The following is a 15,312-nucleotide window of genomic DNA, read 5'->3' as shown; positions in this document are numbered from 1 at the left end:
CCCAACTCTGAGTTGGGGTTTCTTCGAACCAAGAACATTTCATTATTTTATTCATGACACATTTTCTATGGGGAATCTGTGGTGTGCCGGACCCTGTGAGAGGCCCTTGGGTGGTGGCAAAATTTAAACACATGAACTCAGCTTTCAGAACACTCATCTGTAGGGAAGTGGACGGCACGGACAAACTGGTCAGTACATAAACTAGGTGATTGCAGATACTGTAGTGATCAGAGCTATAAAGGAAATAGAACACCAGGTGAGGTGATGGAACATGACATGGGGAAGGTCTCTCTTTGGAGGTGATCCTGGAGCTGAGACACAGATGGTAAGTGGAAGGAGTAACAAGTACAAAGGCCACCAAAGAAACAAGTCCAGAAGGATGAGTGTTCATAAAAAGAGAAAGGCCTCTGGGGGAATCCCATAAGACTTTTTTGGGAAGGGGTGCTTCAGTTTTATCCCATGATGTAGGTGAGTGGAGGGGCGCTCTCTAGTGGTGACAACAGTTACATTTCACTCAGCTGACCTGGAATGCCACTCATTCCTGTCTCTCCTACACGTGCAAGAAATACTAGTATTTACTGAGCACCGTGTATATACCAAGTGCTATTCCAGATGCTGGGGGTAGAATTTGACAAAAGAGGATCCTGCCTTCCTGGAGGATAAGTGCTCTACTCCCACCTCACCTCTGTCCCCCACTATTCTGCAGCTAAATTGGCCTCCTAAGGCTCCAGCCACAGAATGCTGATTCGGGGTCTTTGCACTTGCTGTTCCTTTCCCTCTGGAAGACAGGTCCCTGGCTCTTTACATTGCTGGTTCAGATCTCAGCTCAAATATGACCAAACAAGAAAAGTGTGAACCTATTTTGTTTCTTTACTGCCTGTTCTCCCAACTAAAATATAAGATTCCATGAAAGTTACCATTTCCCTGGAATCCTCAGCCTAGCACTTAACAGGTGCTCAATAAACATTCGTTGAATTGGATGTGCTATAGGGTGCCAGCCTGGCCTACTTTATGTCTTGTGTCTGACGCTGGTGAACTGTAAGTGAATGAACTGGACAAAAAAGACTAAAAAAAAATCTCTGCCCAGAGCATTCTAAATTTAAAATTGCAGCCCAGTCCATCCCTTTACTCTGCTTTATTTTTTCTATACATTTATTACCCTCTAAACCAGCGGTTCTCAACCTGTGGGTCGCGACCCCTTTGGGGGTCCAACGACCCTTTCACAGGGGTCGCCTAAATACATCCTGCATATTAGATATCTACATTACGATTCATAACAGTAGCAACATTACAGTTATGAAGTAGCAATGAAAATAATTTTATGGTTGGGGGTCACCACAACATGCGGAACTGTATTCAAGGGTCGCGGCATTAGGAAGGTTGAGAACCACTGCTCTAAACTATTATAATTTACTTCTTGGTGTGTCTCCCCAACTCGAATGAAAGCTCCACGAGGGCAGGGGCTCTGGCCCACCTGGTTCATCACCCTACCCTCACTCAGAGCCTAGAACAGTGTCGGCGTTCAGTAGGTGCTCAATAAATACAGAATGAACTCTAGGTCTCAGCCTGCTTTTTCCTGCAGACTTGGAGCTACCTTGTTCCAAGGGGGAAACGGGCCTCAGGAACCGCCCAGGGGTGACCTCAGGCGACCCGACCAAGGAGTCCGAAGTTCTGGAGAAGGGCCATCGGAGCAGCTGAGAGCGGAGGCGCCGGCAGCCGAAGCCCGGCGGGGCCCGGGTACCCGCGGCACTTCCAGGAAGAGGCGCGGGCGCCCGCGTTTTCGCGCCAGGGACTGTGGGCGGTGCCATCGGAAGAAGGAGAGTCACATGACTCGCACAGACACCGCCCACCACGACGGTGGGCGGGGTGTCCTGGTAGGGCGGGTGCACATTGCAAATTGAGCCCTGAGGCGTCGGGCCAATCGCGGGCGCGCCGCCGGAGGGCCGGGGGGATCCGGGACGCTGGCTCGGGCGCAGGCTTGCGTAGCAGCCGCCCGTGATTTCGCGAGCGGCGCTGCGTGTGTGCGAGCTGCGGCTCAGCGTCCTCGGCGGCCGGTCGCGTCCGGCCGGGCCCGCGCGAAGGACAGGCGGCGGCTGCCTGGGGCGGAGGCGGAGGTGCGGCGGGGAGTGGGGGCCGCTGCCTCCGCTGGCGCCCGGGCCGGCCCGCGCCTTTGCAGCGTGCTCCATGCATCCGGAGGCCGCCCCGCCCCCGAGCAACAACAGTCCCGAGCTTCCCCTCAGCGGCTGCAGCACCACCAGCGGCAGCTACCGGAGCCGCCGCCGCAGCGGGGACGGGGAGCCCCAGGGTCGTCGCCGCCGCCGCCGCCTGCCGTCACCTACCCGGACTGGATCAGCCAGAGTTACTCCGAGGTGATGAGCCTCAACGAGCACTCGATGCAGGCGCTGTCCTGGCGCAAGCTCTACCTGAGCCGCGCCAAGCTCAAAGCCTCCAGCCGGACCTCGGCTCTGCTCTCCGGCTTCGCCATGGTGAGCTCGGGCCGCCCTGCCCTGCCCCCTCTCCTGTCCCGGCGGCTCCCGCCCCTGCCCCGACCGGCCCCCGGGACAGCGGGCTGGGCGGGCCGGGCGGGCTGAGGGTGAGGGGAAGAGCTGGGAGAAGGCTGTCGTGGACGTGAGGTGAGGTGGCGACAGGTGGCCCCTGATGGGGGCGCTTGAGTGCCCTACACTTGTCCAGAGTTGGGGTGGGGGGCCCAGGTGCCTTCAGATGGGCAAGTTTGATGCTGCGAGGAGGGAGAAGCAGCAGGATCCTCGAAGTAGGTCTGCAAGAACCCCGTCCCACATCTGTCCTGGGGGGAGGGGGGAAGGGCAGGGCATCAAGGGGCTGATCTCCTTGGGAGCAGGTGCCTGGAGGTGGGGAGGAGGAGATGACCCCCCGAGTTCGTTCGTTCTCTCTCTCTCTCTCTCTCTCTCTCTCTTATACTTGAGGCCAGAGGTATTGGCCACGTTCTTTTATCACCTAGTAAAGGGGATTTCCTGACACCCTTTCTCCTGCCGCCTTTGCCTAGAGCCTCAGCCCGAGGTTTGACACCCAGCCGCCACTCTCACTTTCTTCTCCAGCAACTTGCCACTGAGTCACCGGGTGTGTGGGAGGAGGGTGGGAAATGTGCCCGTGAATGGGCTCTTTCTTGACCTCGGGGGTAGGCATCGTTTTCCCCTCCCCGTGCAGGGCGGCGTCGTAGTGAGAAAGGGGTGGGGTAGGTAAGGCTGCTGGCTGGGCAGAGAAGTGGCCCCTGGGATGCCTTCTGGCCTGGAATCTTGGAGTCTCCCAGGACAGGGTGCTGCCCAACACTTCCTGATTATCTGCCTGCATGCATGGGGTCTGCCCCGACCCCCACCCCCACCCCCACCCGCGCAGGGCAGGGTCTCTAGCCCAGAGCTCTCCTGCTTGTCAGTGAATTTGCTCAGCCTTCAGCCTTGAGGGAGGGAGTGGCTGCACCCTTTGTGTTTTCCCGGGAAGGGAGTATGTCTGGTGCTCTCCCAGTGTTCTGCAAAACAAGTGGGCCGAGACCGCGGAGCCTGAACTTTTAGAAGCTGTGAGCGGGGCGCGGAGCAGGGCCAGCCACAGTGCAAAGGCCGGTGATGGGGGGTGGGGTGGGGGGTGGGGAAGAGCTCTCTGAGCTCTGCCACTTGCAGCCTGTGTGGCCTCAGACAGAGCCCTCTCTGGGCCTTGATTTCCGAATTGGTGCGTGAAGGCGCTACTCAGAAGTTTCTGAGACTTCACTTGATTTTAGCCAAAGGCCGAGAAGCGAGCAAGTTTCTCTAACTTTAAGAATTAAATTGGAGGAGAGAGAGAGAGAGAGAGAGAGAGAGAGTGTGTGTGTGTGTGTGTGTGTGTGTGTAAGGGAGTGGCATCCATTTTTTAGTTTAGGCTGATGTGATGAAATTCTTTTTTATCAGTGCCAGATCCTAAGAGACTACTAGTCTCTGCCTTTGCCTGAAGACTCTGTAAGAAGAGCCGACATTTGCAAGCACTCACTATGTCCAAGGCATTGTGTGGGCTTCCCTAACTTCTGCACTAACTCCTTCACCACCCTTTGAGGTGATCTTGTCATGGGACTTCCCAAAGCCATTGAGTCCCTGCTGGCGTGGGACTTGAACCCAGGTTGGCTGGCACCCAGAACTCTCTCGGGCACTTTTGTCATTTGTGTGTATGGAGCTCTGATTGATGCCCAGTCAGGTATAGAACCAGACCTCCTAGAGCAGTGGTTCTCAACCTTCCTAATGCCGTGACCCTTTAATACAGTTACTCGTGTTGTGGTAGCCCCCAACCATAAAATTATTTTCGTTGCCACTTCATAACTGTAATTTTGCTACTGTTATAAATCGTAATGTATGTAGGATGTATTTTCATTGTTACAAATTGAACATAATTAAAGCATAGTGATTAATCACAAAAACAATATGTAATTATATATGTGTTTTCTGATGGTCTTAGGCGACCCCTGTGAAAGGGTCGTTCGACCCCCAAAGGGGTCGCGACCCACAGGTTGAGAACCGCTTTCCTAGAGAATGAGAAATAGAGCAGAACATTTTTGTTTTTAAAGTTTTGTGTGTGTGTTTACTGATTTGAGAAAAAGAGAGACATCAATTTTGTTGTTCCACGTATTTATGCTTTTGTTGGTTGCTTCTTGTAAGTGCCCTGGCTGGGGATTGTTGGTTGCTTCTAACCAACTGAGCTACTTGGCTAGGGCCAGAAAAGGATTTTTTAAAGCAAAATAAAATTTTACAGTTTGGAGGAAGAGAGTGACACCAGTGATTATCAGCTCTTTAAGATAGTGCTCTGAAGATAGGGGGATTCCTGTTCCCCTTTTTCTTGGGGTCATAAATTCACAGTTACCCAGGCCCCTTCCCACTCCAGGAAAAGTGAGGATCAGTGGGTGATAACTCTGCTGCCTTCTCTAGTCCTTTCTTCCTCTCGAGGAAGCAGGCCTTCTAAACAAATGTCACCTCCCTCTTCCTCTTACTAAAAACAGTGCGGGGGAAGTAGGAGGCAGGGTCAGGCAGTAGCATTGGGTGGGCCTTGGCTCACCCAACTATCTCTTGGGCACCTTTACTTTCCCTGGTCTGGGAGGCAAAGACTTCCTGGCTCTGTTGATGGAATCCCCCCAAGTTCTGCCAGCAGAAAAGGGCTGAATCCCTTGACAGCCTCCATTCTGGGGAAGCAGTGACAAGAGGGTAACTGTGTTTGCCACATGCCTGGAAATCTATGGCAGAGATGGGGTTGGGGTGGCGAGAGGCACTCAGCAGGGCAAGTCTGCCTGTACCCCAACTCCACCACAGACACCCAGCCTTGTGAGCGAGCCTCAGAGGGGAAGGGGTGTCACACAGCCTAGCACCATGGAAACAGAGTGAGTGAGTTTCCTGGACTACTCCCCCTTGTCCTGTGAGTCAGCACTATTAGCTGCCTGCCCCCTAGGGCCTAGCGCTTCCTTCCTAGAGACCTGGGAAAGTAGAGGAGCTAGTGTGACCTTTGATCTCCAGGGATAGAGTTATCAGGGATGCCAGGCTCACCTGGTCTCCAGGTGAGATTGAGGGATTGAGAGACAACCCGCCCCCCTCACCTCCAATAGGTAGAAGGGCCTGGCCAGGTGTCCTCATGTGTTGGGGAGATCGGCCAGACAGGCCATGGGACCTCAGACAAGCGGCTTTACTCTTTGGGGCCAGTTTTCTCGTATGTACAGAGGGAGCACGTTCCTCTCCCTGGGACTTGCCTGAGGATTCATTGCATGCCAGGTTGAAGAATGTTCAGCATCTGATGATGTGATGTACACCTTAACTGGACCCGCTAGTCTGCAGACAAGATTCCCGCTCCTGTGGCATTTCTAGGAAGAACAGGCCTTGTCTGAGCTCAGCATCCAGTCTCTGAACAGGGGGGCCTGGATATAGCACATGATCAGCATCCTGCAGGTGCTCTCGAGCTATAGGTACCCATGAGGGCTGTGATTCAGGCCGTCTGTGCCTCAGTTTCTCTCTCAGTGAGAGGCTGCCAGCCTTGGCCTGACTCTGTTACTTAAAGGATTGTGGCGTGCACACCTGGCAATCTTGGTTTGCCGGGGAGAGCAGGCTGTAACGTTAGCCTAAGCAGAAGATAATTGGGAAGGTCAGCCTGCTGCCGTAAACAAAATGCTTTCCACGACCTGGGATCAATTATTTTTGGATTATCTTCCTCCTCAAGTTCTCTGCCTGCCAGCACCCTTTTGTTTCCAGGTTCCAGAATGGGTTCAAAAGTTGCTTGGAATTTCTGTGAAAATGAGTTGGAAGGTAGGGCTCAAATCATAAGACATTATTGAGCCTCTGCAACATGTTCAGAATCCAGGGGGCATGGAGATGAGTAAGAAATTACTATCACTTCTCATAGTGCTCATTACTAGTAGCGATCATTGCTATAGTTGCTTAGGCTCTTGTAAGAGACCTGACCTTGTGCTAAGTATTGTACTTGTACCATGTCTTGTGATCTTCACACAACCTAGGGAAGGTTGAATGGCTTGCCTGAGGTTACCTGGCTGGTAAGCTGCAGAACCCTGTGTCCGTGGTGTAGTGCCATTGCTATGGGACTCAAAGTAAGAACAGGGACTCTGGAGCCAGGCATCTTAGGTTCAAATCCCGGCTCTTCCACTTACAACTGTGAGATCCTGGGGAAGTCACTTAATGTCTCTGGGCCTCAGTTTCCTCATCTGTAAAATGGGGGTAGTGGTAGTACCAGCCTCATGGGGTGGGTGAGGATTCATTGAATTAGTACAGACAGTCCCCAACTTAAAGTGGTTTGATTGAACAGATTTTTCAACTTTACGATGGTGCAAAAGTGATATGGTTAACAAATTACGTGAGGTATTCAACACTTTATTATAACATAGGCCAGTGATGGCGAACCTTTTGAGCTCGGCGTGTCAGCATTTTGAAAAACCCTAACTTAACTCTGGTGCCATGTCACATATAGAAATTTTTTGATATTTGCAACCATAGTAAAACAAAGATTTATACTTTTGATATTTATTTTATATATTTAAATGCCATTTAACAAAGAAAAATCAACCAAAAAAAATGGGTTCGCGTGTCACCTCTGACACGCGTGTCATAGATTCGCCATCACTGACATAGGCTTTGCATTATTGTACAACTATAAGCCAGTGTAAGTGTTCTGAGCAAGTATAAGGTAGGCTAGTCTAAGCTATGATGTTCAGTAGGTTAAGTGTATTAAATGCAGTTTTTGACTTGTGATATTTTCAACTTAAAATTGATTTATTGGGATGTAATCCCATTGTAAGTTGAGGAGCATCTGTATCTGCAAATCACTTAGAGTATATCTGGCCCGGGTACCCAGGAATCTTGCTCACCCTTGTTCTCCTGGTGTTGGGACTGCTTTTATAAGGATAACTGATTTGGAAGAATGTAATTCCAGCTAAACCTTGAGGGTGGTAGAGGTAGGGCTTGGGGAAGAGCACTCGGATCAGAGGAAGTGTTACAGGGTCTCAGGGCAAGGCAGAGGGGCTGCTTTAGCTGGAATTGGTGTGTGGAAAGTAGTAGAGAAAGCCCTAGCCGGTTTGGCTCTGTGGATAGAGCGTCAGCCTGTGGACTAAAAGGTCCCGGGTTTGATTCCGGTCAGGGGCACATGCCTGGGTTGTGGGCTCAATTCCCAGTAGGGGGCATGCAGGAGGCAGCCAATCAGTGATTCTCTCTCATCATTGATGTTTCTATCTCTCCCTCTCCCTTCCTCTCTGAAATCAATAAAAAATATATTTAAGGGGGGGAAAAAAGAAAGAAAGTAATAGAGAAAGATGAATCTGGTCACGTAAGATGGTGCAGGGTCTTGACTGGTGGCTATTTAGAGAGTTTGAACTCTGGTATAGGCAATAGGGAGCCATGGAAGGTTTTGGAGCAGAGGAGTTACAGGATGGATTCTAGAATAATGTTGATGATATTACTATTTGCTGAACACCAGCCATGTGCCTGGACCTTTTTCTTTGGTCTTATTTAATCCTCAGAACAGCTTTAAATCTATGTACTGTAGATAGGAAAACGAAGGCTCATAGAGCTTATGATCACCCAGCTAGTAAAATTCAAACCCTGATCTTTCTGTTCAGCTACAGTCTCTCTACATCTCTCTAGCTGGCTGATAACTGGGCCATTGAAGTCTTCCAGATGTCCAGTTCTGCACTCCGGGCTGTGTATAAATGGAATTTTGCTGAATGCCCCGAGGGGATGATGCTCCCTGCCTCGCTAAGAAGCCTTTTATAAAAGTTCACAAGTGCCTGTGGCACATTTCTGGGATTTTCAGTAGGCATCTGTTTTGACCTCTGCTGGTTCCTGGGTCCAGCCAGGCCTGGTGAAGGACTCTAGGGTTCCCAAGGGGGGCCCTATGGGAATCAGTGCGGAAGTGGGAGGAATAAAACTGAGAAAGTTTAAACAAAAGGCAGCTGGTTTCTCTCTGATGGGACTTCTGCTCTCCAGAAGGGATGTCTCAACCTGATAGGAACACAGGCTTTTCTTCAGAGGAGAATCTCCTGGGACTATGATTGGACAGCCCTCTTTGGGATCATTGGTTTAACCCAGGAGTCGGCCAACTTTTTCTATAAAGGGCCAGATAGTAAGTATTTTTGACTTTGCAGGCCATGCAACCTCAGTGGCGCCTACTGAATTCTGCCATTTTAGCTTAGTTGATGTGTGAATGAATGGGTGTGGCTGCCAATAAAACTTTATTTACAAAAATTGTAGTCTACAGGCCACAGTTTGCCATCCCCTGGTCTCAGCGGTGGTCTCCAAATTTTTGAGTTCACACCTCGCTCAAAAATTATTAGTGCTAGCACTAGCAGGTTTGGCTCAGTGGATAGAGCGTCCGCCTGTGGACTGAAGGGTCCCAGGTTTGATTCTGGTCAAGGGCACATGCCTGGGTTGCAGGCTCACTCCCCAGTAGGGGGCGTGCAGGAGGCAACCAATCAATGACTGTCATCATTGATGTTTCTATCTCTCTCTCCCTCTCTCTTCCTCTCTGAAATAAATATGTATATTTTTAAAAATTGTTAGTACTAGCTTCAGTATTTGTATGCTTATGTATATACGTATATTTATGTGTATTGTACCTTATTTATGATAGGCATTCTAATAAAGCATACATAAAAACACAATATTGAAGTTGAAAGAAATGAGCTAAGTAAGAAGTTCATTAGACGTTCTGAGATGGTCTTCTGGTTTCCAGTGGATTACATAGGATAGTCTGTCAGACACTTTAGAGGCACTGGGTTAAAATACCTGGAGATCAGGTCTTGCCTCCATTTATTTGTTCACCATCCTTTTACTGAAGCACCTAGAAGGGCAGGCCCAGTGCTGGGTGCTTGAGGAACATAGATAAATAGAGTGGAGTGGAGGAAACATCTTCAGAACATGCTCAGTAAAGTGTGGTGGTGGAGGCGCATTGATGAAGGATGCTTATCACAGCCTGAAAATACTTATTTGCCCAAATGTTCAGTGCCTGTCTTCCTCCCTGGGGCTCTTTCTCTCCAGCAGAGCCATAAGACCTTCCAGGCACATAGGTTCTCAATAAATATTTTCATGAATGAATGAATGGCCCTGTCCTCACCCGGGAGGCCATGGAATAGTGGTGACTTGGAAGGTAAAACCTAAAGAAGTCGGAATTAGCCAGATGGAAGAGAAAGTCTAGGCCTCTTCTCTCCCCCTCGCCCCCCAACCCGTGGTTTATGGCATAAATTTAGTGAGTTGCAACCAGCATTTTTTTTTTAATGGAATGAAATGGAAAGTAGCAGCATGCATCCTGTGTTGTAAGAATAGACCTTGTTGGTGCTTTTAAGGATAAGTATTGTTTGTTGGAACTTTAGTTTCTGTTATAAATGTGTGTTTCTATTTATAGAAACATTTGGAGTACTGGAGGTGGTGTCAAAAGAGTTTGTAAACTGCTGGACTGGACCTCAGCCCTCTCTTAATAGATGGTTTGCATCTGAGGTGGGACGGGCAGGCTCAGACAGCTCCGAGTGAGCCTGGGTGACTGTGGCTTGGCAGCTTTCTTGTTCCAGGCTGCAGCCACCCACCCTCCTCAAAGCGAGAGAAGCCCAGGCTTGGGGAAGCCCAGAGTCCTGTGTCCTGACTGTGGGTGCTAGGGTCGGCCAGGCGTAGGAGGGCTGCCTCGGAAGGGCCTGGACTTCCGGGCACGAGGTGGCCAGGGTCTCCATGGAGCCCAGCAGGAGTAAGGAGAGGTGGTTGGCATTCAGGCACAGGGGCAGACTCTGGCAAAGCCAACCAGGCCCTACCTTCCAGAATCACATGACCCTCTTGGCTTGCTTGAAAATTGGCATCTCGGTGTCCCAATCCCACATGTGGGGAATCCGTGGACCACTGTGAGGTGGGGCTGGCAGTCTCTCACCCTTCCTATCCCTTCGGGACCCCTGTGGCCAGGTTCAAACAGGCCTGTGGCTGGATGGGAGCTGTTTATTTTGGGTTAACTCGCCCAGCGCTCTAGCTATAATTACCTTGTGAAGCTGCTTGCAATCTGATCTATCGCTCTGGACTCAGCTGGGGCCCTGGGAGTCGCCTGCCAGGTTCATGAGGCCCCTGTGATTTTACGCTCCCTTCACATGAGGAGATTTCCCAAGCGGGAAGCATCCTGGAAAAAGCAGTGGTTTTATTCCTGTGAACAATTTTCATCAGGATCTGTGATTTGTGCCAAACGTTCCTTTATGCAGCCCCATGGCACAGAACTTGGTCCCCACTGTGGGAATGATGCATACAGCCAGCCTGCATGGTCGAAGTTCCAGGAATTGTAGGGTCCGGCAAGGGTGATGGGGTTTCTTCCGGAGCAGGGCCTCGGGCCCCTTCCTCTTCCTCCAAGGGCCCAGTGTCACAGACTGAGCCGCCCAGCCTCTCCTTGGCCCAAGAGCTGGGGGAGTGCTAGCCAGTTCTGGTGTCTGCATCCAGCCCTGAGGCCTGTGGTTGTGACAAATGATCTGCAAAGGGTGGTCTCTGTCCTGCTGGTGTGGCCATTTGTCCAGGTTCGGTTTGGGACACACTTTTTGCTGTGCCCAGAGATGGTAACTGGGGCAAACACGGCCCACAATGGGAGTCCACCCCAAGGGGTAGAACATCGGCATGTGGGGTCAGCTCTCTCCAGCCTGAGCTGAGGGCACCAGGGGCTATTTCTCTTCCACTTCAAGCCCTGCATTTTTCTTTTTAACTGAGATTAATTGAGCACCTCCTGTGGGCCGGCCCTGTGTTAAACACTTATATGTCAAGACCTCATTTGATCCTTGGTCTTAGTCCTTCGGGGCTGTTACAACAGAATACCACAGGCTGGGTGGCTTATAAACAACCAACATTTATTTCTCACAGCTCTGGAGTCCAAACTCAAGGCACTTGTCGATTCGATGTTCCTGGTTCATGGACACCATCTTCGCACTGTGTCCTCTCATGGGGGAAGGCCAGGGAGTCTCTGAAGCCTCTTTTGTAAGGGCACTAACCCATCATGGGGCTCCACCCTTGTGATCTAATCACCTCCCAAAGGCCCCACCTCCTAACCCCATCACATTAGGGGTTTGGGTTGCAAGGTATGAATTTAGAGGGGATGATGTAAACATTCAGTCTATAGCAGCATAACCCTATGAGGGAAATGCTCCTGTTACTCCCTTTATTTTTTTATTTTTTTATTGATTTCAGAGAGGAAAGGAGAGGGGAAGAGAAAGAAACATCAATGATGAGAGAGAATCATTGATCGGCTGCCTCCTGCACGCCCCCTACTGGGGATCGAGCCCACAACCCGGGCATGTGCCCTTGACAGAATCGAACCCGGGACCTTTCAGTCCGTAGGCCGATGCTCTATCCACTGGTCCAAACTGGCTAGGGCCTGTTACTCCCTTTCCACAAGGCTTTAATAATGATGTTGCCAATAATCTTTGACACTTTATTAAGCTTATTATATGCCAGGTCTTCTAAGGACAAGTGGAAGAGCCAGTTCACTCGTAATGGCTATATACTGAGGGGGCTAGCAAGGAAGGGAGCATGACCTGTATATACCCGGCCCCCTTACGCTCCCAGTGTCCAGCTCAGGGCCTGATGCACCTCATGGGTCTGGACATTTCCAGTGAGTGAATAAGTAGCCCGTGGACCTGGGGCAGCCAAGCAGCAGGCTCTCCTGCTCGTCCCTTCTCTGGTTTCAGATGCCGGGGCAGCAGGCAAAAAAGAGGAAGAGGAAGTGCTGGGGGTGGGGAGGTGGCAAGAGGCACCCTGTGCTGGAGGGTGCATGCCCCCCTTTTCCCATGTGGGCAACCCCTGGGGACAGAGGCCATGGGGCCTCCGGAAGTGGCCTTTAATTCGCCGTGCCCTGGTGGCCTGCTCTGATGCCCCATATCCCTCAACCACATGTGCTAAAATCTTAGGGTTGACATTAGGCCACCAATGGTCTTAAAAACGACTAAAATCCTAATGGCACTGCTTCAGCTTTATAGGAACTTGAAACATTTTATAAACTCCTGCACTGAAAAGTTCATACAGTCCTCCCTTGTGGGAATTACAGAGCGAGGATCTATGAATCCCATTGAGTGTGTCTGAAAAGTCCTATGAATATATAAACCTGGGCCTTCTAAGGAGGGTGTCCACTGTTGTCACCAGATTCCTGAAGGCGCTGGACACCAAGTCGGATCTAGATTGTACATCCTCCTAGAACTGGAGGAGAGAAACCTCAGAGGATTTCGTATAGAGACAGTGGGTTTGGGGGTGACGTTTCTAAACCAAGGCCCAGAAAATTGGAGGAACTTGCCAGAGTCACAGCCTAATAAAAGGCAGAGGAGTCAGGGTTCAAAGGCAGGCTGCTTGGCTCCAGAGCCTGTGCCCCTAACCACTGTCCCACTCTGCCTCTCCCGGCCATAGGAAGTGTTTAGAGGAACGAGAAATGAATGTGAACTAGGCCAGGCATTACAAGCAGAAGGAGAGCTGGTGGGGAAGGAAGGAGCCCACTCCCCTCCCCGGGAGTAAGGAAAGGTCAGGGCAGGCTGGTGTGGGGCTGGTGGACACATTTCAGCATCAGACCTCCCACTCTCTGAGCCTGGTACATACGAAGTGGACACTGCATGAAGGGTCACTGTCCCTAACGGTATTGCCATTGGTGCTCACTGCTCCAGGCCCGGCAGGCAGGCCCTGGCAGTGTGCCCAGCACCTGCTGCTCCCGGCTCAGATCTAACGCGCTGGCTCCTTCACTTGGGGGTGATTTGCAAGGTCCAGGTGAGAAGCAGCAGGTGGCAGACCCAGAACATGCCCCTGGTGACCCCGGATCCATAAGTCTCCAGGAACTGGGGACTAGCTAGTGTGTCAGCCTTGGAGCCCTGAGCTGGGGCCTGGGGTGTAGATGGCCCCAGGGCTGTCCCACTGCACCTGGCTAGAGCCCATCTCTTCTGGGAAGCTGCTCGTGGTTCCTTGTTGATTGGTGCACTGTATTCTCAGAAAGGGCCTGGGAATGACCTGGGAGGGTGTTCATCTCCATCCTCACCCGTCTTCTTGAGAATGGGAGTGTGGGGCCAAGAGGGAGCTTGGGGGTGGTTGCTTTTTCTTTTTCTTTTTTTTAATGCAAACTTTTTATCATAGTAAGACATGCATAAAACAATTTGAACCATTTGTGGTGGTTGGTTTTTAATACCTGGTAAGAGCAGCGGTTGCCATTTGGGAGGTGTTTGCTACGTGCTAGGAGCTCTTGTTTAATTGTTAAAAATAATCCTTGAATTAATATGATGTTCCTACTGTACAAATGAGAAAGTTGAGTCTCAGAGAGATTCAGGGACTTTTCCAAGAGCATGTAACTATTGGTAGATTCAAATACTGGCAGCCTGGGCTCCAAGCCTGCTTTCTTGACCTGTACTTTCTGCAGCTTCCCAACCCCAAGTGGATGGGTCTTATGATCTCCATTATACATATGTGGAAACTGAGGCTCAGAGAGGCCAAGTGACTTTCCCAGGGTCACAGGGTTTGACTGTCCTGGTGCTCAGCCTGCCTCTCCCCTACCCCCAGGTGGCGATGGTGGAGGTGCAGCTGGATGCTGACCATGACTACCCACCGGGACTGCTCATCGCCTTCAGTGCCTGCACGACGGTGCTAGTGGCCGTGCACCTGTTTGCACTAATGATCAGCACCTGCATCCTGCCCAACATCGAAGCAGTGAGCAATGTGCACAACCTCAACTCGGTCAAGGAGTCACCCCACGAGCGCATGCATCGCCATATCGAGCTGGCCTGGGCCTTCTCCACTGTCATCGGCACGCTGCTCTTCCTGGCTGAGGTTGTGCTGCTCTGCTGGGTCAAGTTCTTGCCCCTCAAGAGGCAGCCAGGCCAGCCGCGGCCCACTAGTAAGCCCCCAGCCGCCGGCTCGGTCTCCAATGACAGCAGTGGTGGCACTGGCGGCATCACCCCAGGCCAGGCTGCCGCCATCGCCTCAACCACCATCATGGTCCCCTTTGGCCTGGTCTTCATTGTTTTTGCTGTCCACTTCTACCGCTCACTGGTCAGCCATAAGACGGACCGACAGTTCCAGGAGCTCAACGAGCTGGCTGAGTTCGCCCGCTTGCAGGACCAGCTGGACCACAGAGGAGACCACCCCCTGACACCAGGCAGCCACTATGCCTAAGCCCTCCCGGGCCTGGGCACTTCCTAGCTTTGGCCTTATGCCCTTCCCCATGACCTTGTCCTGCCCCAGCCTCAAGGACAGCCTGCATAGGGTGCGGGCTTTCGTCAGGGGACAGAAATGGAGGGAAGAAGCTCTTTTTAAAGAGAAATTACTGCACTTTGAAACTTTCCTCTAGGAGAATAAGCACTTCCTGTTCTTCCAGCTCCAGGATTCGCCTCCTGCTAGGTGGCCACCAATGGGAGCCAGAGCCAGGACAAATGCTCCCTTTGTCCCTCCTCCCCGCCCATGCCAGTGCCATCTGGATGCTTCCTGTCCTTTCTGTCTTGACCTCCTTCTCCCTGTTCAGCGTCGAGTGTGTGCGCGTGTGTGTGAACACATAAATATACTCATAAGGGATGCCTCTTGTGTCTGTATTTGTTGGGTCTGGGCTGCCTGGTATCATTTCTCTTGGTGCCCCAATCAGGTGAGCCTCTAAGCTGATTGTTTTTCTCAACATTTTGAGAAATTTTAAACCTACCAAAAAGTTGCATGAACAGTAACTGAAATATAAATGCAGTCATTTCTTGTTATTTGCAGTAGTTCTGTTCTATAAAATCACTGTGAACGCTGAATGAGTGGATACTGAACCACTGCTTCTCTGGGAAATATGGGCTAGGTTCCTGCGAGCCTCTGGTCACAATATTTT

General features: G+C 51.1%; 1 protein-coding gene across 1 annotated transcript; it reads left to right on the top strand.

The window, feature by feature from the left end:
- The first annotated feature begins 2,073 nt into the window (after nt 1-2,073).
- Nucleotides 2,074-15,025, top strand: ORAI1 (ORAI calcium release-activated calcium modulator 1). Its single transcript, XM_006104971.3, is given in 3 exon segments — nt 2,074-2,296; nt 2,299-2,486; nt 14,016-15,025. Coding segments are annotated over 3 exon segments (912 nt in total). The 5' UTR covers nt 2,074-2,184; the 3' UTR covers nt 14,628-15,025.
- Nucleotides 15,026-15,312: the final 287 nt, after the last annotated feature.

The sequence above is a fragment of the Myotis lucifugus genome, unplaced genomic scaffold (assembly GCF_000147115.1).
Source record: "Myotis lucifugus unplaced genomic scaffold, Myoluc2.0 scaffold_626, whole genome shotgun sequence".
NCBI classification, from domain to species: Eukaryota; Metazoa; Chordata; class Mammalia; order Chiroptera; family Vespertilionidae; genus Myotis; species Myotis lucifugus.
This window is presented reverse-complemented; position numbering and strand designations above follow the sequence as displayed.